The 27,989-nt window shown below is 43.7% G+C and overlaps 2 protein-coding genes across 10 annotated transcripts in view; one reads left to right on the top strand and one right to left on the bottom strand.

Moving 5' to 3' along the window:
- PCGF3 (polycomb group ring finger 3) overlaps positions 1–6,281 on the bottom strand; it is a 62,379-nt gene extending 56,098 nt beyond the window's left edge. For 4 of the 8 annotated variants that reach the window (XM_080372736.1, XM_080372737.1, XM_080372735.1 and 1 more), the window contains exon 1: positions 563–5,635. Coding sequence is in view for 1 of the 8 variants with exons in the window: in XM_080372734.1 (XP_080228860.1) it covers positions 5,714–6,064 (351 nt within the window). In the remaining 7 variants the exon portion in view is untranslated. Of the gene's footprint in view, positions 1–562; positions 5,636–5,713 lie in introns of those variants that run through there. The other 4 variants (XM_080372739.1, XM_080372741.1, XM_080372734.1 and 1 more) reach the window with 3 other exon arrangements.
- SLC49A3 (solute carrier family 49 member 3) overlaps positions 5,781–27,989 on the top strand; it is a 75,617-nt gene continuing 53,408 nt past the window's right edge. Inside the window, exons 1-2 of one of the 2 annotated variants that reach the window (XM_080372732.1) lie at positions 5,781–5,878; positions 13,322–27,989. The exon at positions 13,322–27,989 is cut by the window's right edge and continues 17,895 nt beyond it. The gene's annotated coding sequence lies outside the window, so the exon portion shown is untranslated. Of the gene's footprint in view, positions 5,879–13,321 lie in introns of those variants that run through there. The other variant, XM_080372733.1, reaches the window with a different exon arrangement.

Here is a 27,989-nt window from a genome sequence, read left to right as displayed (position 1 = left end):
CAGAGAATATAATTTTTTACTATGTTGTTTCCACACCAACAGAAAAGAACTTTTCCACAAGCGCTGACTTTTGCACAGGGCAAGAACAACTTGTACTTGTGGATAAGAAATTCTAAGTGAGCATTTAACAAGTGGTGGTGTTATGCTTACTTTTCCCTGAAAAAGATTCAGTACAGCTTGGAAAACAGACAGGAAACAACCAACTAGTATAAGAAAGTCTATGGGAATCGCTTGCTGTAGCACTGCAACTGAGGGGCTTCACAAATATAAACAGAACCAACCAGGCAAACACTGTACACTGGTTTGGGGTCCACACCTAGAAATGAGTAATTCACAGGTGGAAAGAAAAGCATTTCAAGTATTAACAGGACTGATTTGATTACAGTGTCTTAGCACTCTCTTACAGTGCGGAAACAGTATCAGAAGTATCTTTAACTGATACAGGTTTAACAGAAGTTACAAGTTCGAAATATAAATTATTTGATTTAGAAACAGGGGCATATGTATCTTCAGCAGTGTGTATGCTTAAGTCCTTAAACAAGCACATTAAAAATTCTCTTACCTCTTGCCTATTTTGAATCCTCAAATCAGACTGGAGTCCTTGTGTTTAGAACATACTTTATATTTTAGGAAAAAAAAACAAACAACGAAACAAAACCCAGTTATTATCACAGCAGAACAGTATGAAATACAATCATCTGAAACACAGTTGTTACGAAAAGATCCCAGTCCATTTTGACCTCAGTCCCAAAACACAACTTTAACTTTCAAATATCTGTATGTCCAAATAATTTTTGGGAAAAGTTACTCTACAGGAACAAGGCACGCCACTATGTTAAAAAACAAAACAAAACAAAACAAAACACTCCCATCCCTCAAATAAATTCTACTGATTGCCACTGCTCGGTACAACAACAAATTTGTTATAATAAATATTTTGTCTAGTTAAAGTTAAACTACATTTGGCAATCTTTTAACTAAGTAACCAAGTGACCCATGGCTTTTGTTATGGCAATCTGTGTACTAAAACTAAACATTCAGATACAAGAAGTGTCAGAGATAATTATTTATACAAAAAGAATATAAAAGTTAGCTATCTGTATTGTACCTTTCAGCTTGTCCTTTCAGGTGAAAAATTTGAAAAAGCTGTACAGCACCACACATTACCTGGAAAATCAGCCAACACTGCACTGGCAATGCTTACATATTTTCATTAATAAATGAGATCTTTGGTTACAAACATGTTAATGTTTGCATGAACACTGCAAGAGAAGACAGCAGGGATGACCTGTTCTGGCATAATATCAGGCATAATTCACGCAAGATTTGCATTATATCCAGTAACATCACAATGATTATTATATAATCAACTACAGATAGTGTTATACACTGACTGTCTGGTTATGCAGAGTGTGAAATGAAAATTCTTAACTAAAAATGAAAAACTTGGCAAGACAGCCATTTGTAAGTCAACAAGTAACATGATAATCATTTTGGCAATCTGAAAAAATAACTTCCCTCTCTTAATTAAGCAAACACTGCACAGCACATTCTCACCCATACCTATCATACACAGAATGCTTCTGACCTTAAATGAAAATGAATTTACGCTGTTCACAAGGCATAGATATCCTCAGTTCCCAACAACTAGTATAGCCTCAGTTTCAAACAAGAAGGATCCTTATTGCCACCAAAACATGAGCCCTTTTAATGTAGACAAAGTTCTATGCTATCAGACACAAGGTTAGAATATGAAATAGCTATCTGTTAACATCAACATAAATATATGTCAGTAGGGATAATAAGCCTCCTTCTTGCCATTTTGCAGAGAGATGGAAAATAATGGTAGAGCTAGGTTAAATAAGTTCTACTTGCAGCAAATCTGCAAAAAAGCCTGGTTTTCTTCATAGTTGCGTATTTCCTCCTTACAGTCTTACCCTGCATTGTAGTAATGCCAACACACCTCGATTATCTCCAGTTTTCCCCTCAACCCCTTCAACAATTTCCCCCACTGGCTCTGTCAACTTAAAATTGTGATCTGAAAAAGAGGCAGTCGTAACTGTGAGAGCAGTCATCTTTTGGCACAAAGAACAAGTAACTTGAGCTCACCATACTCAGCCATTCCCCCTACTTTTGAATGATCTGTACTACCCCCTACTTCTAAATAATACATGCTGCGTTTGACAAAGAAATAAAAAGACCCTTACGTCCTTACGCATAGTGTGATGGGGGAGGGGGAGAGGAAAAAAAGGGAAAATAGTATTAATGATCAACGTACTGCTGGTTTATTCCTTCCTAAAATGCTAGCTAGCTCTGCAACATGGCTGCAAGACTTCAGGTCCTTGCAGCAAACTTCAATCAAACTTTCAATAGCAAATAAGGCTTTCAATCTCACTAGTTCTCACCACACTGAGTATTTCATTTTCATAGTCTGCTGATTTAAATATAGATGCACTTATTCAGTAAAATTAACTTGAAAAAAACCTAAGTCAGATAAGAGCAGCAAGGGTTTTTTTGGCTCCTTAGAGCAATTATAGAAAAACATAAAAAATATCTTTATAGTATGTCTTCAGTTAGCAACAAAGCTGTGTTACATATCACAATAGCAAAGATTGCTTTTAATACAGAATAACCCCTTTTGCTTTTCAGTTTTAGTGCATTTATGACTTCCACTTACTAGCTAAGCTTACAGTCTAATACAGCAAGCTTGCATTTTAAAAAGGGAGGTGCAAAGAATACAAAACTGTGAGTTTACCTCAAGACAGAGCTTCAAAATAAATCTTGTATAAGATCAAAATACACGGACAGCTTGTGCCTGGCTTTTAACCTACTCTAATCAAACTGCCCTAGGAAGGTTTTCTCTACCTTTCCTTTAAACATGACAGCATACCTAACCTAGCAAATCAGAGTAGTTTCAACCATTGTTAAACATCTTTAGTAGCAATAATGAAAAGAGAAGAGAGTTTCAATTACTAAACTCTCAGGAATGCCAACAGTCTTAAATCCACTGCATCTGCAAATACCATTGTCAATACAAGCCTCCATTTAGTAATGCTTACTTCCACATGTGTACCAATTGGACAATAATTCCAAAACAACAACAAGAGAGAGAATGTTATAACATACAAGATCTCATCAGACTTTCTTGTAAGCTGGTATCACCTCTTAAGACAGTAGCTGAAAAGTGAAACTCTATCAACATACATGTTTTTAAAACATCATGCCCACATTCTCTTTGTTGGTTGCATCTAGCTTAGAACTTCAAAGGAAATGCTTCTACTTCTTCTTACAGTGTTTCCCAGCGAGTATTTCAGTCCTGGGAGAACATTACTAAAGCTAAAAAGGCCACCTAGATTAAACAGTCACATGGGAAAAAGGAAACAGAAGCTACTAAAGCAGACATAAAATGGTTCTTGCTAAGAAAGCTTACCTGTATCACAAACACAAAGCTTAGAGACGACGTCCTCTAAATCAGGTAGGTAGTCAGGACAAGTAAGGGTAGGTTGGGCAGCTGCAGCAACTAGAAACTACACTTTAAAGTCTCTTAGTAGCAGAAGTATTTCATAGCATTGTAATTAATTTCTGCCATTCTCAGCATTAGTATTAGGCTAGCATAGTTACAAACTCTTGTAAGTCGACTTCAATACAACATTTACAAGTGTTCAGTCTTGATTTTATATGGTGACAGCAGAGTAAGAAGATCAAGCTGACTAGATCAGCCCACATAAAGAAACCAAATAGATTTTTCTCAAAAAGTGATTTACAGAATGCTTTAAAATTTATTTCCCAGCTTTCTGTGGCAGAACCCCTATGCATCTCTTTAGAAAACCACCTAACCCTTTTGTAGTGCATCCTACACGATCTCACCAAGTACCTTCAGTTCTGCACAAGTTCTGTATTCTTTTAAAGGCATTATAAAATATCTACAAGTACAACTTAAACTGAAATTGAAATAGGGAAACTACTGCAAGTGTACAAGGTTTCTGTGTCACCAACCAAGAATTTTTACAAATTGCGGAGCATCTTTATGAGACGCATGATAAATATCACAGTTCGGATTCTCACCTGACCTGCCATTATAAGAACAAACATAAAATTCACAAGTATCCTACCGAACAATAATCAACAATAGATTTTTAAAAGCACACTACCTAGTACTAAAAAGACTCATAACAATATATTTAGCATATGCCTAGTTGTTTGTGCTAAATAAAGGAAAGCAGTTTACAATGGAAGATAGATAGATGGGATGCTTCTTGAACATAAGGTTAATCTCAACTTTTTTATTTCGAATTCAAACTTTTTTCATCCACAAACTTAGCTCTTCTGTGAAACTCTGGAAGACAATTATATAGGATTCTTTTGAAAAATACCAAAGTATTCCAGAAGAACGTTCCAGAACATGCACAGATAATAAAACAGAGTATCTTGAACTGGTTTCTCAGAGGCACACATTTCATACAGAAATCAGGAAACAGCTAAACCGATTTGACACAAAGCATGCATAGGCCGACAGTTTTACAACTAGTAAAAAAAAAAAAACCAACCAACCAAAAAAACCTCAAATGTGAAGTAACAGAGGAACATCTAAGTACTTAATAATCAAACCTCCTGTGAGTCTTACTAACTTTAGGACATGCTCAACTTTCCACTCGGGACACTCCGAAGTAATACCCGCCAGCTGCAGTCTAAAACAGACCTACTGAAGAGACCAAATCTGACAGCATCACAACTCACTAAGGCTCTGAGGTTGAGAAAACAGTCAGAATTTTGTGGTATTAAATATGTGTGTGTGTCCTTAGACCTCAGAACAACTCACACCACAATCATTCTGTATTTCACGTACAAGTCCTACTTAATTTCCTCTTTCTCACAAGACTTGAAATCCCATATGCCACTACACAGACAGCACTGAAGCCAGGTCCCTGCATAGCTAGGGTCGCACAGGCATGGGACATGTCTCCTCCATTCCCCCGCTTTCGGGAAACGGTACCTCCACCGCTACCAGCCGCCATCCCATCCCTCAGACCGACCCGTCTCCCAAAGGCGTGGGGTTCCTGAGCCCCGCAAACCCAGCCCTGAAGGGGGGCGCGCACTCAGGGACAACTCGGGACAGCGCCATCCCCGCGGCCCCCTCAGGCTGCAGCACCGCCCTGGGGGCGGCCGAGCTGCCCCTCCCCCCCGCCCCCCGCCACGAGCGGCTCCGCGGGCGGCGGGAAGGGGCTGCCCGCGCGCCTTGCCCCCACAGGCCACGGGCCCCCGTCCCCGAGGCGGGCAGGAGCTGTCCAGTCGGGCTGGGAGACACCGGCGGACCTTTCCCCGGCCCACGCCAGACTCCTGATCCGGGAGGGGCGTCAGGGGACGGAAGCCCCACGCAGACCCCGGCCTCCCCTACTAACGGGCACCCCCCGCCCCCGAGAACACACAGCGCTCGCTGCGGCACGGAAAGTTCAGGCGCAGCCGCGCCCGCCCCAGCCCCCGACACCGTGAGGCAGGAGGCCCGCTCCGCCGCAGACCGCTACCCCTGAGGCAGAGGCGACCCTCGCCCCGCACCCCCCGCACGCCCTTGCCGGAGGCCCCCCGCGGCTCCCACGGCACAGACCTCGGGCTGGGGGGGTGGGGGGGCAGCCCCGCCCCCAAAGCCCTCGCCCGGCCCCACACGGCCCGCGGCCCCACAGCCGACCCCCACACCACCCCACGGCCCCGCACTGACCTGGCGGGGGAGGGGCGGCGCCGTGTCCGTTGGCAGGGGAGGGGCGCGGTCGCCTCTCGGGGCCGGTGGGGGGTTTTGCTCCCCGCCACCGCCACTGATCGCCTGCTCGCCGGCCCGTCCTTCCCCGGGCGCCGCCACGGACAGCGAGCGGAGGACGCGAGGGAGGTAACGCGAGACAGGGGGAAACACCGGCCCCTTTTCCTCTCCCCCGCCAAAAAAATTAAAAAATAAAAAAAAAAGGGGGGGGGGATAAAATTTAAAAGGCTCGGCCCGGAGTTTAAAACAAAGAGGCGGAAATAGCCGAGCGCGGCCCGAGCGGAGCCGAGCGGGGGCGCCACGCTCAGGGCGCATGCGCGCGGGGCGCTCACCCGGGCACGGCTCCGGCCGCCCCCTCCCCCGCCCCCCCCCCCCTCCCCCGGAGAGAACGGGGCTGGCCCACGTGCGCGTGCCGGGGAGGGTCGGCGGCCGCGGGGCTGCGGGTGGCACCGGCCGCACGGCGGGGGGCCTGGCCCGGGGAGGGGCTCGAGGGTCCGGCCCGGGAGAGCGGCCGACCCCGTGAGCGCGGGGCGGGTGGCGGAGGTGGCTCCCGTTGGGGCGGGGTACGGCCTGCCTGTCCTGCGTCTCAGGGCTCTCCCCCAAAGCCCGTAGGTGGCCTTCCAACTCGTGGATGCCGAAAGTTGGGATAGGAGCTGGGAGCGCTGGTGGCCGGGTAACACGGTTTGGTGACAAACTGCAGGTGACTCAAAACACCCCAGCTGACGAAATTAGATTTTGGCTTTCTCAAAGTTGAGTAGTGTGAGGTCTCAGGTCAAGGAGCACGCATAAAGCTTGGGAAGCCCATGCCAAGTTCAACTTCACATCGAGTGGCAGAATGCCAAGAGAAGTACTCTATAAATTGACCTGTCCCAACTCTTAAGACACCAGGGCAAGCTTTGTGTTCCCAATTACAAGTACTTTTTTGAGTATAATGCTTTAAAGTGCCTGCTTTTCCCTCTTTCTTTCCTCCCAGCAAACAAAGAATGAGCCCCAAGGCAGTCTTCCATCTAGGAATGCAACCAGCAATGGGCTGTCTGACATGGCACAGCCCTGGAAGATGTTTTCCTCCGTGTCCAACAAACTATTGAGCCTTTGTTGTGTACCAAGACTTCAGCGTCAGCCCTGGGCTCTAGTAGCACCATTACCCAGAAACTAAGCCTGTGTTAACAGAAAATATGCCAGCACTGCAGTTTTGCTCTGTTCAACTTCAAGAGTTGTGTGGTTAAATGGGTGCATCTTGTCAGAAATTTAAATTATGTTTTCAGTTTAACAACAAATGACTTTGCATGGGCCTTTGCCTACAGAGATGTATGCTAGAAAGTATTGGGGCTTCTTGCCTGGTTTCTGGAATTGGGGTTCAGGTAGCCAGAAGCAAAAGTAAGAAACTGTAAGAATGTGCATGAAATTATAAACTGGTTGAACTGGATGCCTGCTTCCCCCTGCACCCACCCCGCCACCCCCCAGTATTTCCAGAGCCAAACACTGCAGCATAAGAAAACCATTAAGGCCAGAGTCTATGGGGTTTGGTTTTCTCTTACTATAGGTATTTTTAGAAGATGATGCCTGAAGCAAGGTGATATGGCCATGTCTACTCAAACAATTAATCTGCTTTAATATACCCCTTGTGACAAGATTGTTGTGACCCTCAGAGTGCTAAGGCAATGGTTTACTTTCTTTTCAACCTCATTACCCTAACATCAGTTGTAATGCCTTTGGCAATGCCATTACAGAGTGTGTTAGCCTATAAGTGATATTTCTGAAAATAAGCTTAGCCAGTGACTAGAGTATCTACAATCACAACTGAGTAGATATGAGTGCCTTGTGTGAACTGTAACACTTGGTATTAGGAGAGAAGTGAAACTTTTTGTTAGCATTGCAGTCAGTGAGCTGTAATCAAACTACAGAATTTCAGAGAATGACTCGGGCAGTGGAGGCGAGTGGGGAACTAGCAATAGCATTTAAAGGATTGTATCTGTTATCTTTACATGCATTAGTCCTCACAGTTTTCACACAAACAGAAGCATAACGTGAGCACAGGTAAACTGAAGCTTTAGCTTCTGGAAGCATGTATTTCCTAGCTAAAACAGTTATATAGGAGAATTTATCTGAGACAGAAAAAAAAACCACAATAACCAAATAAGGTAAAAGAAGTTCATTGTCTCCTTTAGAACTTCGAACAGTGAAAAGATACTGGTCATCATGAGCACCTTAATGGTAATGGTATAAACAGAGAAATGACTAGAAACTCAACAAAACAGGATATTCTCATGAAAGGTAGTAAAGCACAAAGTGGGCAAATATATGACAAAAAGATTCTGGTTTAAGACTGACATATACAGTGTTTACAACCAGTGAAGTTGAGAACTACTATTTCCAGTAGTTGCTCAGAGCAATAGAACTACAGTCAATCCTGTAGGTCTGTGAATTAGATAGGTTGCATCCAAGGGTGCTGAGAGAACCTGCTGATACCACTGCAGGGCTGCTCCCTCTATTACTGCTGCAAGATCATGATGCCCAGGGGACTCCCCCACTACTGGAGGATGGTAAATATTTCACCCAACTTTGAAAACAGCAAGAAAGATAATTCAGGGAGCTACAGCCTCTCTTTGGTCCCTGTAGAGAATCATGGAGCAAGTCCATCTGTGCCATTTCTGAACACCTGAAGGACAAGAACACGTCTTACCGAAGGTAAATCAGAGTGGACCAACCTAATTGTCTTCTATGATGAAATGACTGGTTTTGTGGATGCAAGGAATGTGGTGGATATTCCATACTTAGACTTTAGCAAGGCTTTTGATACAGTCTTCCACAATATTCTTGCCCCACATTAGGACATTATGGCCTGGATAGTTGAACTACTGGATGGGTGAAATACTGGCTGGATTGCTGGTCTGAGAGAGTACAGGTTAACAGGTGATATTCTGTCTGAAGGCTGGTGACCGCATGAAGTTCTTCAGCATTTTTCCCTGGTACCTGTTTAATATCTCTGTTAATGACTTGACATGCAGAAATGTCTGTGAACAGCACCAAAATGAGAGTGCAGTCTATATGTCTGCAGACAGGGCTGGCTGTTGTTAGGAGGGACCTAAACAGGCTGTAGGAATAAAATTCAACAATACAAAGTCCTGCACGTGGAACAGACAACTTCCTGCAGCAGTACAAGATGGGGTGTGACCAACTAACTGGAAGGCAGGTCTGTTGAAAACACTTCATGAATTCTTGAGGACGATAGGCTAAACATGAGCCACCAGTGTGCAGTGGCACTGATGAGAACTAACAGCATCTTGGGATGTATTCACAGGCCCAGTACATTGGGGGACGTGATTGTTCCTCTTTATGTGGTACTTGTTAGAACAAGTCTGGCATAGTGCATCCAGTTTGGGGTGCACCCATATGAGAAAGATACTGATGAACTTGATCAAGTCCAGCAGAGTCTTTCAGGATGGTCATGGTCTGGAGAACATGCCCTTCAGGGAGAAGCTGAGGGAAGTGGAACAGTTCAGCCTGGAGAAGACATCGCTTCAGGAGGACCTAATAGCAGCTTTCAACACTTACAAGAAGGTAATCTACAAAAAGTGGAGCCAGACTCTTTAGTAAAGCACATGGCAGGAGAATGAAAGACAGTGGCCATAAAGGGAATCAGGGAGATTCTGATGGGACAGAAAGGAAGAAAAAAAAAAAAAATCAGTATGAAGATAGTTAAAATTTAGAAGAGGTTTCCCAGAGAGGCTGTACATTATGCGTCTTTAGGTTTCAAGACCAGGCTGGGCAAAGCCCTGATTTAAGGAAGAGGTTGTACTAGAGACCTCTGGATGTCCCTTCCTATCCAAATGTTACTGCAATTCTGGGATTAATTGTCAAGCAGAGAAATCAAAATTGTCCAGGAGAATGTAGATTAACAGATGGAAAAGTATCTAAAATGGCTGAATCTTCTAGGGAAGACAGAGCAACTTTCTCAAACCACTCAAGAGCAGCATTGCCTTTTAGGTGATGTGTGAGTAGGCTGATCAAGGTGACTACACTTTGTCAGTGAACTGTTGGCTGCTTTTTCCATGTTTTACCTTTCACCTTGGCTGCTATTAGCTCCCAACAGGCCCTCATCAATAACTACCACTCTTGAGTGCAAGCACTTACCTTTTAGTTGTGACTGAGAACTCGGAAGCATTTCTGATCACCACCTTTCACACTCAGTCTTTCTCAGTCTTTTGCAGTTGTAAATACTGAGTCAGCACTGGATTTACTCAGATTGCTTCATTCAAGTTCCAACGGCAGGCAGCAAGCAAAACACTGTAGTAGTAACCATAGATCTCAGAGCTGGGCTTCAAACATCTTGCAGCCAAAAGCCAAAGAACCCAAACATTCACCAGCTTTTGTCTTCTAGATGAATGTACCGTGCAATGATTATCTGAGTAACACATTCTTAGAGGAAGTATCTAGAAGATTTGGGCATTAGCTGCATAACTTGATCACTTCAGAGCACACACATACACACTATATACATTTATATAAGTATACATATACATATAGATATATATGTAAAATGCTGCATTGTAACATCTTTTTTTTTCAGATGTTTTCCTTCTACACAGTTAGGTTTCTTTTGTGGGTATCTGCACACATGTACCACATTCCACTCAAATGCATTTACGTTACAGGCCTGCATTGTGTTGCATTAGCCTTCACTAAACCTTTACATCAAAAGTATAGAATATTCCTCATCACCAACTTTCGCAAAGTTAGCATGCTTTTAATTTAAAGTTTCAGTTAGTGCCCGGAGATGCAAGATGCAAGTTCTTGTTCCTGCAAGAATATCGAGATACATGTTACAAACTTGTAGATCATGTAGGTTTAAAGAAATGCTTAGACAATGTGGCCATGCTTCAAGTGTTCTAATAGCAACAGAATTATATACAAGTGCACTTCTAGCATTGGGGGTGGAATCATGATTTTTAAAGTCTCGGGGAGACACCACTTTCATTTCTGACTGACTTTGTGGTGTTTCCAGCCATATAAGCCTCCATTCTCTTGCTAATGACTGGAGAAGTCTCTTAACAATAAAGAGATGTTGTGCGGCATTTTATAATAGTGTTGGAGAATGGATGAGGTTGGAACGGACCTTTGGAGATTGCCCCGGACAGCCTCCCTCCTCAAAGGAGGGTCAGGTAGAGCAGGCTCTCTTGCTTACTCTATCACAAGATCAAACACTGCCATTCTTACATTGTAGGTTCTGCATGAACATCGTAATGACTGAATGATAACTTCATTCTTGCTCAGGAACCACTTGAGAACCAATCCTCTGAATGTCACCTTTATGGCAAGTAAATTCTGGCTTCAGAGATTTAGTCTATTAATCTTCTCATTTAAAAATGAAGACCTGTAGAGGTCCTTTACAGGAGGAGATATGATTTAGCTCCCATATGCACACAGCTGCATAGGTGACAGGCCAATCAACTGGAGAAACTGATGAAAGAGCATCTGTTGCTTCAGCAATAAAACAGCTGAAGCAGATGAATGGTATGTTTCATGTAGGTAGTGCACACCATTTGCTAGGACAATGAGGTAGGACCTTGAAAGGGCATTTGATCTACCAAGGGATACAATCAGTGGTATCTGTACTGTGTAAGCTTCTGACAGGTGAGTCATGAAGACATACAGTGTCAGTACTCTGTCGGATAGGTTTGACAACCTTGGTCTGACTGTTAGAAGGTATTTCCCAGTTTCTGATAATGCTCTTCCTGCTATGATTTTAGTAGACAAAGCAGTTCATACCCTTTGTCTTTGCAGATAGTTGTGATATATCTGACATAACCTCCAGTCAGTCTTCTTTTGACTAACTACTTAGTTTCCCTCATTTTGCATTCTAGGTTTTGGGCTTGCATACTACTGTGTTTCTTTATCACAGCTTTCCCAGTTATCTGCCCCAATAGACCTTTCTTCCTCTTCAAAAGACTAGCTGAAATTTCCAAGACAGACACCTTGCCTTCCCTCAGGAGAGCACCTTTGACAAGATCTGCTTTCACCCTCCAGTTGCTTTGCTCTAATATGTACAAACCCAGAGAGGCAGTCTGTTGACATAAATCTGACTTGGGATCCACACTTTCCCAGAAACACTATGACAAACAGGGAAGTACACTTTGTCATATAAATCTAGGGAGCTGTAAATCAGAGGCGAATTGGAGGTTCACTGCCCCATAAATTCAGACACATTCTGAAGTATTAATCAATAATTTGTATAGACTTATTTTATATTAAGCATAAACCTAAACAGTTTTTAAGTCCCTAACTATTATGCAATTTTTTAAGTCCCTAAATATTATGCAACCTTAATCTGTAAAGCAGTAAGGTACTTCTGTTTCTTTTAGTAATGTTAAATCTTTGGGGTTTGGGGAGTTGATATCTTTGTCCCTGTAGTCCCTGCTGTAGAACTGACAGCGCATGCTGTCTCAGCCTCTAGATGAACAGGTTTATCCCTGTTCTCATCCGCAGCAGTTTTTTACTATTTACCACACAGGTGGTATCCATCAATCACACAGTGCCATGGTTTAAACGCAGCCGGTAACTAAGTACCACGCAGCCACTCACTCACTCCCTCCTTACCCAGAGGGATGGGAAGAGAATTGGAAAGGAATGTAAAACTCAAGGGTTGAGATAAGACCAATTTAATGGTTGAAATAAAATTAAAAAATGAAAGAACAGTAATAACAATAACAGTTATAATGAAAAGGAGGGAGAGGAATGAAATCTAAAGGGGAAGGAGGAAAGAAAACAAGTGATGCACAATATAGTTGCTCACCACCCACTGACGGATGCCCAGCCAGTCCCTGAGCAGCGATCAGCAGCCCCAGCCAACCCACCCCCCACCCCGCCCAGTTTATATACTGAGCATGATGTCCTGTGGTATGGAATATCCCTTTGGCTAGTTCAGGTCAGCCGTCCTGGCTGTGTCCCCTCCCAGTTTCCTGTGCCTCTCCAGCCCTTTCACTGGCAAGGCCTGAGAAACTGAAAAGTCCTTGACTTAGCATCAGCAACAACCAGGAACATCAGTGTGCTATCAGCATTGCTCCCACACCAAATCCAAAACACAGCTACTAATAAAAAAAAAATTAACTTTATCCCAGCTGAAACCAGGACACACAGACATGCAGAAGTCTATGGGGCCAGATGGGATCCACCTGAGGGTACTGAGGGAGCTGGCAAAAGAGCTCACCAAGCCACTTTCCGTCATTTGTCAACAGTCCTGGCTAACTGAGGAGGTCCCAGAAGCCTGGAGGTTACCCAGTGTGACGCCCATATATGAAGAGGGCAGGAGAAGGATCCAGGGAGCTACAGGCCTGTCCGCCTGTCCTCGGTGCCAGGGAAGGTTATGGGGCAGATCATCCTGAGTGTCATCATGCAGCATGTGCAGGACAACTGGGGAATCAGGCCCAGCCAGCAGGGATTCATGAAAAGCAGGTCCTGCTTGACAATCCTGATCTCCTTCTATGGCAAGATGACCTGCCTAGTGGATGAGGGAAAGGCTGTGGATGTTGTCTGCCTAGACTTCAGTAAAACCTTTGACATTCTTTCCTACAGCATTCTCCTGGAGAAACTGGCTGATCACGGCTTGGATGGATGTGTTCTACACTGGACAAAAAGCTGCCTGGATGGCCAACCCTGCAGAGTGGTGATGAATGGAGTTAGATCCAGCTGGTGGAGGGTCACAAGTGGTGTTTCGCAGGGCGCAGTATTGAGGCCAGGCCTGTTTATCAGCAATCTGGTTGAGGGGATCGAGTGCACCCTCAGTCATTTTGCAGGCAACACCAAGCTGGGGTGAGTGTTGATCTGCTGGAGAGCAGGAAGGCTCTACAGAGGGATCTGGACAGTCTGGACCTATGGACCAAGGCCAATTGTATGAGCTTCAACAAGGAGAAGTGCTGTGTCCTGTACCTGGGTCACAACAACCCCACACAATGCTACAGGCTTTGGGAAGCGTGGCTGGAAAGCTGCCTGGTGGGAAAGGACCTGGTGGTGCTGGTTGATGTCTGTCTGAACACAAGCCAGCAGTGTGCCCAGGTGGCTAAGAAGGCCAACAGCATCCTGGCTTGTATCTGAGTGTGGCCAGCAGGACAAGGGAAGTGATTGTCCCCCTGCACTCCACACTGGTGAGGCTGCACCTCAAGTACCATGTTCACCTCACTTCAAGAGGGTCATTGAGGTGCTGGAGCATGTCCAGAGAAGGGCAATGCAGCTGGCGAAGGGTCTGGAGCACAAGTCTTCTGCAGAGTGGCTGAGGGAACTGGGGTTGTTTAGTCTGGAGAAAAAGAGACTCGGGAGGGACCTTAATGCTCTCTACAACTAACTGGAAGGGTAGGCAGGTGGAGGTAGGTCTCTTCTCCCAGGTAACAAGTGACAGGACAAGAGGAAGTGGCCTCAAGTTTCACTAGGGAAGGTTTAGATTGGATATTAGGAAAAAAATTCTTCACTGAAAGGGTGTCAGTCATTGGAACAGACTGCCCAGGGAGGTGGTGGAGTCACTGTCCCTGGAGGTATTTAAAAGCAGATGTGGTGCTTAGGGACATGGTTTAGTGATGGACTTGGCAGTCCTGCATTAACAGTTGGATGTGATGACCTTGAAGCTCTTTTCCAGCCTAAATGATTCTATGATTCTATAAAATCTAGAGAAACCTAAAGCCAATAGACAGGTATTTAACTATACCCTAGGTCATTCCAACCCCCCTGAGATCTTCATGCCTCACTCTTACTTGGCTTTCAAATTCCTCCATATCCCTTGGCAAAAATGGTTTTCTTTCTAGTGTCAAGCTTAAATAAATGAGGTTCATTAAGCCCTTTAGCCAAATCCACTCAACTATACAAACCAACTGGTTCAGCAATCATTTGGAAAAGACGAAACACACTGTTTTAGCAAATATCAGTCACTTAATTTAACTCTGGGCTTACAAATATTCCTTCCCACTGGTAAGTGAAAGACTAAGGCTATTGGCAGAGCATGTCAGCAACTGTTTGCTAACAATTAGAAACTTCTGGTTATGTATTCTTCCTCACCAGAAGACCTCTTAGTATTTCAAAGATGAGCATTAGGTAGAAAAGTGGAGATAGAGGGGGATTTATGACTCAAGAAATAAGTATCTGTTTGTTACCACTAACTACTTACATAAACACAGCTGACTTTCAAGGGTTTGTCTTCTAAATACAAAAAGCTTCAGGCATATCCTTACTGTTAAATGATAAGATTTACACTGGGAGCAGGGGGCAGCAAGGGAAGCAAAACAAAGCACCACTCTTAGTTCCCAGGAACTGAGGATGATATGTTTCATTTTCAGAACTTGGATCTTGCTCCAGTAAGAGGAAGTTTGTCAGCAACCTACTGCACTGTGCAATTCAATGTGTTGTCCCTTTGACTGTCAGCTGTATTTACTGCATTTACCTGAGGAGGAGGTTACCTTTCTGACTGGTACAGTTCTTTATGACATCAGTTATAATTTGTCTGCTAACATACAGATTACATGTATATGGAATGCTGGTGAGATTTTTAATTGCCTATGCATGTAGAAACTACTAACCACCACTTAAATTCCAACAGTTCAGTTTCAGATACACTCCCACACAACAGGTACAAAATCAAAACCAGAGATGTAAAATCAGAAATAAATACTGGGAAGAGGAGCAGGCTCAAGGAGGAGGTGGTGGACATTTGGAGAAAGGGCTCAAAAATTTTCTTCTTAAATTACCAGCATGTGCTGCTACTAAATTGCAGTGGTAAGGGTGTTTTAAGCAGATAGGTGCCAGGCTATTAGAATGCAGTATATTATGTCCTTTCCCTTGGGGATTTTTTTTCTTTTAATCTGAGTTGCAGCTTTGATGTGAAACTGAGGTGCAAGACGCACAATGAGACTTGGCAGAATGCTGCCTATCCGTTGTGATGAGCCAAGGCACACTTTGCACAAGGCATGCTTGACTCACATTTCTTTAGGTTCCTGACTTCTTTTTCCAACAGACTGCTGCTAGACCAGTCCATAAAGAAACTGTTAACCAAATGGACAAAGCTGTATGCATCCACTCTGCTCACATTTAGCTGCTGCTGTGTTGTCCCATGCATACATTCAACCTTCCACATGTTTTGCAAGTTAGAATACTGGTTACAGGACAGTGTGGAATTCACGGTCCACCTGCTACTTGGTTTTCTGGTTATGATCAGTTCTGGCTTGCATTCCTCTTCAAAGAAGAAGAAAGTAGCGACTCTGACTTGGGTGTTGGTCATCCACTGCTGACCAAAACCAGCTTATGATAGAATTTTGCTGATTTCTATTATTTGCTTTTGTTGTTGTTGTTGTTTTTTGTTTAATCTGGGGTAAAATCTGTCCTTCAGCAGACAGATTTTATTAGTTAAAATCATGTAGGAAAAGAAGGAGGTTTGTCTTCCAGCTGAAGCGTATCACCTTCATACGTATTTAAAGTTTGGATTTTTTTTTCACCATATACATGTTGTGATAGACAAATAGTCCTCTACACAAACTGTGCCAAGTGCACTATATACAGCCAGGTACAGTTAGCAGTCACTACTTGTTCACAGTTCACTAATATTTCGGTGGATCCTGACTGAAATTTAAGGTGTCAATTCTTGAAAGAGTTTCATTATATGAGCAAGGTATGAGTTAAGAGATGAGAGGCATATTCAAATATCTGGTTTTCCCCTTTAAAATACTTGCTTATCAAAACAGAATACCAGGAATCCTGATCAGGTCTCCCTTGAGAGAAAGCAGGTGAAGTGCAGAGTCATGCAGTGTATAGTATGTGTCACCAGGGTCATGTAGGCAAGAGGACACCTCAGACAACACTCTTGAGCTGGAATTAACAGTGGTAAATGAAGGAATAAACAGAACATCAGCTGTAATGTCATCTGGGAATCTCCTGAGTGACTGAATACATGTCTTTTTTCGGTCAGCAAAGTTCTTTTTACTACATCAGACGAGAGGGAGGGAGGGAGGGAAGGAAGGAGGAAAGGAGGGAGAAGAGGTCCATGCAAATAACCAATATGGGAGCATTGTTTCTGCCTGTTTGCATTTCTGGCTGGGCATCCCCTCAGGAGCTCTGATGAGCCTCTGGAACTGTCTGGAAAGCAAATGAGCATCTCAGCTGCATGCAGTGAAGGAAGTCAGCACCAGTCATGTACCTCAGTCTGTGAGAAGACTGACTCTGAAAGTAGAACTGATGCAGTGGGGTCAACGGCAGGGTCTGGGGCCCAGGAAAGGGAACTGAAAGGACTACAGCTTCTTATAAGCATTTTATCTTGTGCAAAAAAAAAGTAAACCTAACTTCATGGCATGTAAAAACAGTATGATGTCTAAGTCAGTGGTATGTTTTTTCCATATTGTTGGTACTACTGGCCAAGTATCATGCTCGAAAGAAAGGAATGAGAGAAAGTGCATGAGGATAAAACAGGCATAGAAAATACAAGAGGAAAGACTAGTGAATCGTGGTTTTAGTCTAAATGTGTTTGAGGGAGACATATCAAAGATAGCTGAAAGTTTTGAGGTATTAGGGGGGATATTTTTTCAGCATCTAACTATGAAGATGCAGTGAAGGTGTGCAGTCTCTGTCCTAGGAAGTTAAACAAGCATCTGCCAGGCTGATAACAAACAAGTCTGTAAATTCAGTTGATCTTACCTCGGGGTGGGGGGCCTATTTTTTACTTGTGGGAGTCTAACTTCCAGCGCATCCTCCCTTCATCAGCACTTCAGCTTAAGTGAACTTAGTATAATCACCAGTTGCTTCTATGTAGATTTCCCAGACAGTTTAGTGATCATACAGAACTGTATTTTGTAGGGTGACAGCAGCCCTCATTTCTGGGATTAAAGTAATTTCAGTGAACAGTTCGGAGCTGTTAGCCCACAGAGATCATCTCTGACAGCCCCCAGTTGAGTTTTCCATCTCTTCCTGCATATACAGCAGCCCTGTTGATGCTTGCATCCTGACTTGCTTTTGCAAGCACGTAATTTTAGCTTCACGTTTGCTCTGATCAGGTCTCACTGGAATTTTCCTTGCTTTAGGGTGAATCACTGCAATGTAAAGGGATTAATGTGTACAGGTCCCCCTACTTCTCTCCTACATTTTTGTCTTGCTCTTTCTGAATTCCCCTGATTATATAATTCCAGTTACATCTTCTAATTTTTACATTTTTAATCTGCTAGGTGGTTATCTATTTCTAAAGGCAAACTTGCCTCAGGTTTCTGGATAATGTTTTTTAAAACACAACTTTAAAATTAAAACAGACAATTTTCTTTTATTACATTGGATCAATCAGCTCAAACCATTTTTTCTGCTTACTAGAATAGTCTCACTAATACAGGAGCTTTACCCCCAAGTTTCAATTAATTAGAGATCTGTATCACCTGTTGTCTTGTTGGCTAAAGTGGCACGTCCTTCCTTCCATGGGAAGACACATATAGCCCATGTTGTAATCTCCAGCACGGCTGGGTGATTCCTGTGGCCTTTGATGGACTCCTTTTTAGTTTTTTCCTGAGCCTCCTTGGACTTTCCCCCTAAGCTTTCCATTTCTCTGCAAGGTTCCCATACAGCATTGTGCACAATGGTATTACAAGAGATGTGTAAATTGTCTTGGAAGTATTTGGGCAATGTCTACTATGCTATCAGAAAACTTATCCCCAGTAAGTGTACTCACCTGGTAAGTCATCCACATGGATTTGGACAGGTCATCAGGAAAGACCACCACAAGATTTATAGATTTGGGATCAGATTTCTCATGGAAAAAAAAAATATGGGGACATGCTGATGATATGCTAAAGCTTGTGAGATCAATGTCAATAGCAGAGCAGATTCAGCTGATGTACTAGAAGGCAAATGTTTCAAGATGCTGCTGCAGCCTTTGAGGTGAAGCGTACTAATGATCTACGAATCAGGAGGGAGACGGGGATAAAAGAAAGCTCAAGAAGACTCATTGACGACCATCAAGACTTCAGGAATTCATATGTTCAACTTGTAATCATACCTGTTTGTGAGACTAACATATTCCTAAGTGCACCAGGCACGACAAGCAGCCACCTCACTCTGAAGAAATTTTCATAGTCCGTTACAAAAAGGGCTACATTATGACAAACTGCATCAGATGGCGGGACTGGAGTATGACAAGAACCGGCTGCACCTGCAGGCATCGGGAACCATGTCCTGAAATGGAGAAGCTCCAGGTGGGGTGAGCTGTGACTTCCTGTCCTGGTTTAACCCCAGTTGGCAACTAAGCACCACGAAGCCCCTTTCTCACTGCCCTCCCCCCCTCTAGAGGAATGGGGAGGAGGATTGGGAAAAAGGTAAAACTGAAGGATTGAGATAAGAACAATTTAATAATTAAAATAATAACAACAATAATAATAATAATAAAACAACAGTTGTAATGAAAAGGAGGGAGAAGGGCAGAGGAATAAAATCCAAAAGGAAGGGAAAAAACCCAAGTGATGCACAATACAATTACTCACTGCCCACTGACTGATGCTCAGTCAGTTCCTGAGCAGTGATAGACCGGCCCCGGCCAACTCCCCCCACTTCCCGCCCTCCCCCCGCCCAGTTTATATACTGAGTATGATGTCCTGTGGTATGGAATATCCCTTTGGCTAATTCAGGCCAGCTTTCCTGGCTGTGTCCCCTCCTGATTTCCCGTGCCCCTCCATCCTTCTTGCTGGCACAGCCAGGGAAAATTAAAAGTTCTTGACTTGGTATAAACAATACCTAGAAACAACTGAAAACATAAGTTTGTTATCAGCATTATTCTTCCACTAAATCCAAAACACACAGCACTGCACTAGCTGCTAATAAAAAAATTAACTCTATCCGAGCTGAAAACAAGGCACTTTCCATTGTGACTGTGTCCAAAGGGGTACAGGGATTCTGCATGAGACCTTCTGTGCTAAGTGACACAGAAGATACAGTCTGAGCCATCCTGTGCAATAGCTGGGTCTGCCTGACATAGGTAATTCTCACAGCCTTTCTCAAAGCAGGGACTGCTTACACCACCACCTAATTATCACGACGCTCCCAAGGAGCATGTGAGACACGCAGCTTCAGGTAGAGGCTCTCAGGACTGGAAAGGATTCAGGTGTTTATATGTGAAAGGGAAACAGGATGTCTTAAACTGCTGTAATAGTGACCAGGGCTTACCAAGAGCTGTACCCACACCTGGGAAGCACTTTTTATAATTTCACATCCAGTTAACTTATGTGGCCCAGTGAAAAATAGCTCCACCTTCCCCCAGTAAAGACGAGACACTTAGTTTATTGTAAATCAATTTCTTTGTAGTTGATCTTTATGGTGCTGTCTCACAGAGGAACCAAAGCACTGTGCTTTTATGGTGTTTACTTAGAATACTTGATACTTAATATATTACGCAGGAAGGAGGAAGACATACAGATGGAAGACAAAAATGTTTAATGGTGAGTGTAAGTCCCCAAAGCAGATATTTCTTTGGGATGGGATACTGATGCCTTGAAGCCAATACTTTTGTGAGATAATTGTCCAAAGGCAGTCTTGGACATCTGAAGTCGCAACAACTCTCTTGTAGATGTTAACACCAGAAGTGTTTGGATTATACTGCTCTTTATTACCACAGAACCTCATCATTAATCTTTACCTGGTTCCTCCACCCTCCCTATCATCTGCTACTGTGTAGTATTTCTCCTTTAAGAAAAATGTTACTCGAAAACACAGGGGCAAGTGAGGAGTAACTAAGGACAACATCCCGTTGTCCCATTAACATATTTGCACCATAAGGTCCTGCAGAATTTGAGTATTTGTCAATCCTTGTGGCTCCAGGGACATGGCCAGGAAGGCAGGGAGCAAGAGGGAATTTTCACCCCCAGCATAACCAGGGGGAAGTCTGCAGGTTTTTTGCAGAGACGACACAGCTGTCATGCATGGGAACTTGAGTTTAAGGTTCTCTGGTTGCTGAGTCAAGTAGAGCCCTGCTACCGTGTACCCAACAGAGAAAGGATAGTCTCTCCCAATGAAAGAAACAGTAGATCAGCAATTGAAGCACACCCAAACTGAAATTGTAGAGTTTCCACAGATCTCCTCTATCATTCTGGCTCTATTACTTCTTCTGTGCTTCCACCTTTAAGCTAGATGAGGAGGAATGTGAGACCACATTGGTCTGAGCAAAGCTTTCCAAGCTTTTCTGAGGTACTACTAAGCCAGCATGAGGAAGAAGGCTGCAATTTGTTGGGGCAGAATACCACTCTGAAATTATTTGCATACCCATACCACTTCTAGGACATATAATTTGGAACCCCCTGAACCACAGAAAGGGGAAGATAGAGGGATTCTGTATTCTTACGTCTAATAGTTAAATGGACAAATATATTGCCTCCCCCTTGAGTCCTACCAGTGAAGTTGGCATCACTCCCTGGCATGCCACTTTTTTCCTAGGTGACATTTTGAAATTACTTCAGTTTTTAGGACTCAGCAAGATTAAAAAATATGGGCCACAGAGTCAGACCATCCTTGGAATTTTGGAGAGTTGGTGGGCAGGTAAGCAGGAATCAGGATTCTGGCAATGGCTTCAAAACATTACAATGAATAATTGCCCTGTGTAAGAGGAAGAATGGTTTGCCAGAGCATCAGCAGTTATATTTTTTTCTGAGCTCAGGTGATAGGTAGAAATCACAACAGCTTAACATTTCACAGACAAGAAAGTGGCTCCCAATTTTCTTATAAGTCAGAAAATGCTTCATTCTATGAAGCATGAAGAGAAAACAGTTGACTACCAGAAAGGAATGCTGTGTACCAAATATCCCATCTACTACCTAATCCACCAAGAAAACTAAGCAAAACTGAAGGATGAAAAGAGAAAAGTTGCTTTTGAAAGTGTTAAATGCAGTTACTATAATCTAATTTTCAAACTGGTACCATTTTGCCTCATTTTTATGTCTGCCCAACTCTAACTATTACTTCAGACATTTAAATACATAACAAAAAATAACAGTTCTGACTGTATCTAGGAGACGAGGCTAGCTCAAGGTAATGCATAACCATGCAAAAGCTTTAAAGAATTGTTCTCCTAACAAAGGGCTTTAATTGTACTAAACCTTGGTACTTACCACTTGTGGGAATAGTACACATTGCCCACTTTCTGAATGACTTCTAGTATAGGTCAGTACAGTTAGCAACTGGAGACCAGAAGCAAATGAGCATGTCAATTGGCCATCCCTAGTAAGGGGGAAAAATCACCTCCAGTGCAGAAGTATGGTTGACAGCTGGAAAGCAGAGGTGGCCACCATTTCATCTGCATACACCCACAACCAGATGTCTCTATATTTGCCATCCCTTGCAGAATCTTGCCCTAGGCAGAACCATCTGTTCTGTCTGCTTGCTCATGTCTGCCCTGCAAGGAGATATATTACTCAAGGCAATAAAAGAATCATTAAATTGTGAAATAATGTACATTTTCTCTCTGCACGACTGGAAAAATAAGGTCCCACACCAAAGTCATGGACAAGTTTCCTACAGCCCAGTGCCTGAACTCAGACAAAACTCAGACCAAGCACCTTGTTGAGTTATGTGCACCGCAAAACTAATGCCACACTTATATTTCCTCAAGAAGCTTGTTTCAAACATTTCTCTTTTCTTCCTGGCTCTTTATTTTCCTCATGCTTAAATTCTGCTTTGGAGCAGGTTTGTACAGCACTCTTATTTTTCCATCAAGACATGTACAATAACTTGAAACCAAGGAAAATTTACCTTTATTTAATGCTTTGGTTGCAGCCAGAGCTTCATAAGTTCTGCTAACCACTGCACCAACATATAGTATATCCAACAATTCCTCCAGGATGCTTCAGCTTCAGCCTTAGAAGCTGTTGTGCGGAGTTGGCACTTGCTGTTCTTTCTGAATGGGAGCACAATTGTCAGTGGACATGTTAGGTCACAGGTCAGATGCTAGATACGTTATCTGTTTTAACGTAAAATGCTTTTGGAATATTCTTGGCCAGAATACAAGCTGAAGGTTTTCAGCCTCCTTGTCTTTTAAGGACAGCTCTGTTTCAATGTTTCAAGTTGAAAGAACAGGTCTGCTTTTGTAAGTTTATGTGCTCCAAGACCCAAGATCAGGGTTTGTAGTTCTGTAAATAGAAAAGGGTTTGAGGAAAAAAGGATTGTCTTTGTAGGCTGCAGGTGGGCTTCCCTCAGTTTCCTAGGGTTTATTCCCCTTAGGACAAGGAGACAAAATCATTTGTAAGGACTCAACTGTTAAGTGAGATTGTAGATAAAGTAGGGGAACAAAAAATGCTTCTCCAAATGGTACAGAGACTTAGGGATGATCAGCAAGAGGTATACCTACTAATGCATGTCTTCCCAAGCCTTCAAGCTACTGAAGAAATTTAGCCAGAACCATCCACTGCATACCACAGGCAACCTAGACATGCTGCCACAACCAGAAAACTTCCTGACAATTCATTACTGGCTATGGAAACAAGCATTAGTGTTTCCATTGACAGCTGTAAGGACTTCTCTGGGAAAATAACAAATCAGTAAGACCACAGACAGACAGACCTAGCTAGAAGCCATTGGGGGATGGCTGAAGTCCAGCAGAACCAGCTGCTAAACCAAGCAGAAGGTCGAGAGGGAATAGAAACTATATCCTAAAGTGAGTTCTGAGCCACTGGCAGGCTCCACTGACAAGCCCGTGTCTCCAGTGACAGATCTGAAAACTGGAGTTCCGGAAGCTTGTATGGAAACTTCAGCCTAAGAACAGACATTCAGTCTCCTTCATAAAGTGGAAGATGGTCATATGGCCAAGACATTTGGAAAAGTCTCACAGGTTATTACATATCAAGGGGTTGGCAACTCCCAGATAAAATACAGAGTTTTGTAGCAGAAACTTGTCATCTCCTATGGGCTAGGAGAGATCTCAAGTGATGTCTTTTCCAAACAAGACAATCTCCCAGTTCTCCACTGTATCAATGTCCCTCCCTTCTCCAAAAAAGAGTCTCAGTTGCCGCTTTTTCTGGTGGCAACATCATATTGCTTGAAAAGATGATATGAGGAGTCCTCCATCCCCCCAGCAGGACAAACTAGTTTATGCACTGTTTCATTCCAGCATAGATCAGTCTTGATGCATCCTTATTTATGTCCTGCATTGGCCTGAAAGGACTAGCTAGGCTAACACGTTTGTAGTACTCACTAGACAGGAGTTTAAAGCAGCAAGCTCACTTTCAGGGATGAGCAAACTGAATTTCTCTTTGCCTGGGAGAATTACTGCCCTTATTTCTAGTGTGGATGTGCTAGGATCATTCTTTTGCCCAGGAGGCTGAGGTAAAGCTAGGTATTTTGCCTCACTGATGCTAAAGAACTCTTGAATGTATGTGGTATGGGAAAGGCAGAAGGTGGTTAGCACTTTCATCCATTTCCCTAAGGTAGTCCAGCCCAGTCATGACTAGAATGAGATTGTCTTCACAGCGTGGTGTCAGCTTGCACATTATTGCTTTCTCCAGACAAAGCAGTCAGCATCAAGCAGGATTGCCCATAGATGTTGCTTCTTGTAGGGGCCAGGAGAAGCTGCTGTGATGCCTTTTCCTCTGTGCTTGGCTGTTAGTGTCTAAGAGCACAGTGAGGCAGCCACTGCCCCGGGAAGCATGAGGAAGCTAAGCAATATGTGGGGATAGTGTAGGAGAAGTTTGTTACATCAAGGAGGTAAGAGTAGATGCCAAGGTGAAGTTCAAGCCAGATTTCAGAAGGCAACTGGTTCCTGGATGTACTAGGGCAGGGAACTAACAGTGAGAGAGGGGGTGGGCACATATCCACATGGTTGGTGTTGCCATATCAGAGTGGGACAGTGATGGGGTCCTACAGCCAAAAGGCAAATCAGCAGTCAAGCAGTGAAGTACCAGAAAGTGCTGGGGACAAAGAAGACAAGGGTGCTGAGGCAAGTGTGGAGGACAGCTGTGGTGGAGAAAAAAAAAAGAGGATTCCTTGGGCCTGACAGTACAGTTAAAGGAACTGGACAAGGGAATATGCTCAATGAAGAGTGATGTGCGGGTTTGACCTCGGCTGGCTGCCAGGCTCCCACCCAGCTGCTGCTTTTCTCCCCTTCACCAACAGGACAGGCTGAGAAAATAAGGTAGAAAAGTTCATGGGTCCAGATAAGGACAGGGAATTTGCTTGCCAGTTACTGTCGCAGGCAAAACAGATTAAACTGGGTGTTTAGTTTGTTTTAGGCAACAAAATATATACTTTTGCCAATTAGAAATAGAGTAGGATGGTGAGAAACAAAGACAAGACTAAATCACTTTCCCCTCATCCTACCCCTTATTCTCAGGCTTAACTTCACTCCTTCAGTCCCAACTCCTTTACCTCCTCTCACCCTAGACATGGAGGGGAATTGGGAATGGGGGTTGGGGTCAGTCCATAATGGTTCCGCTCTGCCACTCCTTCCTCTGCACACTGTTCCCCCACTGCAGCGTGGAGTGCCTCCCATGGCATAAAGTCTTTCACAAACTGCTCCAGCGTGGGTCCTTTCTACAAGGTACAGTCCTTCAGGACCAAACTGCTCCCATTGGCCACAGCTTCTGCTGGAAAACCTGGTCCTGCATGGGGTCCTCTCCATGGGCCACAGCTCCTGCCAGGAGCCTGCTCCAGCATAGGCTCTTCACAGGGTGCAGCAGCTTCTTTCAGGGTGTCTCCACCTGCTGCAATGTGGGGTCCTTCATGGACTTCAGGGTGGGTATCTGCTCCACTGTAGTCCTTGGGCTGCTGGAAGACAACCTGCTCCACCATAATTTTCTCCATGAGCTCTTTTTACCCTTTCTAAAGTACTTCCTCCCCAAGGTGGCACCATCTTGGCTGAGAGGCTCAGCTGTGTCCTGTCTGGTACAGAGCAGCCCCGGCATCTCCTCACAAAGGCCCCTCTACAGCCCCTCCACTACCAAAACTTTGTCACATAAGCCCAATACAAGTGAAAAATTCTACAGGCTGGGTCTAGGTCTCTCTGTGGGGAGATGAGGAGCACTTGCTAACGAGAAAGAAGGGAGGAAAGGTGGAGAGAGATCAGGAGTGCATGGGAGCCTCAGTCACTGATGGAGAACAAGACAGAGTGAAAGAAGTGGCAAAAGCACAGATGACTAAGTAGGAGGGGCAAAAGGAGCAAATTATAAGGACTGCAAGGAGGCAGAGACACAGGGGAGTGGCAAATTAATGGGCCCATGGTTGCAGGGAATGAGGAGGAACAGCCATGAGCAAAGCTATGGGCTCTGCGAGACGAGCAAAGGGAGGCTAGAAGGCACACCCCAAGATCTGCTAGGAAAGCTAAGCAGGGGAAAATTAAGCACAAATTAATACTAAGGGAGAGAAGAATACTGCGGAGGGGAAAGACTGTTGTGAAAGCCTGTAGGAGGGGAGAAAGAGAGAAAGCGGAGGAGACAGTGTATGAGGCTTGGATTTGTTTTTTTCTTAAGTTTTTACAGGAAATATAGTACCTATACATAAAAGCTGATTCCCTGTTTATCACTTTCAGGTATCCGTACTACAAACACACCCCTTTCTTGCACACAGCTTGAAAGCATTGGTAGGCAAAATGAAATGGTTGGTCCCCCTTCTTTTTGGTGTGTGATCTGTGACTCAGCCCAGGAGGTTAAGTGGCAGTAGCACAAGGCTATGTGCCCTGACATAAAGCCACCTGGCTTGTTGGATTTGGATTGTGTTTCCAAATTCACATTAGTGCATTGCTTTCTCTTTTACTTTGCAACCAAGGTACACTGCACTAAGGTACAGCTGAAGCTGTGAATTTACATCTAGTTTTGAAAGGACATTTGAGCATGTGGACCTTCTTCTAAAAGCCAGCCACTATAAAGCCCGGGGATTTCTGCATTGAGCTTTTCCAGATTTCTTTTAAACAACTTTAGTTAAGGAACTGCCAGGCTGGGGCACTGAGCTAGTCTTTGTCCAGTTCTGGGTACAAAGCTCTGCAGTACGTTCAGGCTCTTGACTAAGATAGCTTTTTAATAGTAGTTTATACTGGAGAATCCTAAGACTTGGGTAAAGTCTACTAACTGCCTCCTCTTAGTCCCCTTCACACCTGCAATATCTGTCCTGTTCTGTAAATGCATGCTGGGATGTGGAAGAACTGTTCATCTCAAACCCAAAAATACAAATAAATCAACCATCTGAGTGGAAAAAATGCAAGTAATTCCTCTGCAGATCTGTAATTGCCTATCAAAACCCCCTTCTGTAGTGGCCACCAAGGTGCACACGAAGGAGAACCTTCCTCCTGCTGCCATGCAGTCACTGAATGTAACGGGCAGTGAAGCCCTGGCTCCTATACCTCTTCTTCCACCCAGGTTTAGTAAGGACTACAACTCTTTCTTTCAAGAGGGCTATAGTAATGTGGTGTCTCTTGACCGAGCTACCTGCTGTCACAAACCTGGTGACAGCTAGAGACTGAGGTCACTACTTTATTGATGATTTTGTTGGAGACTGGCAAAGGAAAGCAAAGATTTTGGGAAGGCAGAGAAATATTTTCTTACGAAAACAGGAATCAAAATGAGAAGACCACAGCTTAATATAAGACATGCAATTTATTTCAATCAGGCATTCCCATAAAGGAGCAAATCTGAATCATGGCTTTGTGGCAAACATAGCAGCATAGCAGTCATCCACTGATTAACAGTCCCCTCCCCAGGGTTAATGAGTCAGCCAAATCACCCACACATTATGAAAACTACAGATAAAATTTAGAAGTGCTGTCATTTTCCTTGAGGAAAAGGCAGTGCTGATTAATGAATCTTAGTCTGTTGATGGTCCCCAGTCATGGACAGGAACATATTTATCCCTTCTGTGAACTCTAAAGATGATGTTACTCACCAGTGACTAATCATTGGGGTGTTTTGAAGAGGTGCAGTGCAGGGAGTATTGTGTGCTCATGCTGAAAACCAGGCATCTAGCATCTGGTTTCGGTTTGTTAAATTGATACCTTTAGTCCCTTTTGAAATATTTTGGTCTCTCTCTCTTCTTTTTTTTTTTTTCTTTCTTTTTTTCTTACTTTTTTTTTTTTTAAGAGAAGTGAAATTAAGTTAGCAACATATTTCCATTCCTAAACCCAATTTTAGGTTCCCTAAAGTTTTTGGCTTGAGTGGAAAAGTGCCGTGTTCCTCTGAGAACAGAGAATATTGCTTAGGCCACTCAATAGAACTGCAAGCAGTTGTACTAACCTGCTTTGAAACCCTGGATTTTTCCCTAACATTTTTCTGAC

Source organism: Falco punctatus (genome assembly GCF_963210335.1).
Source record: "Falco punctatus genome assembly, chromosome: Z".
Lineage (NCBI taxonomy): Eukaryota > Metazoa > Chordata > Aves > Falconiformes > Falconidae > Falco > Falco punctatus.
The sequence above is the reverse complement of the archived record's forward strand: the minus strand, read 5'-3'. Positions and strand labels throughout refer to the sequence as shown.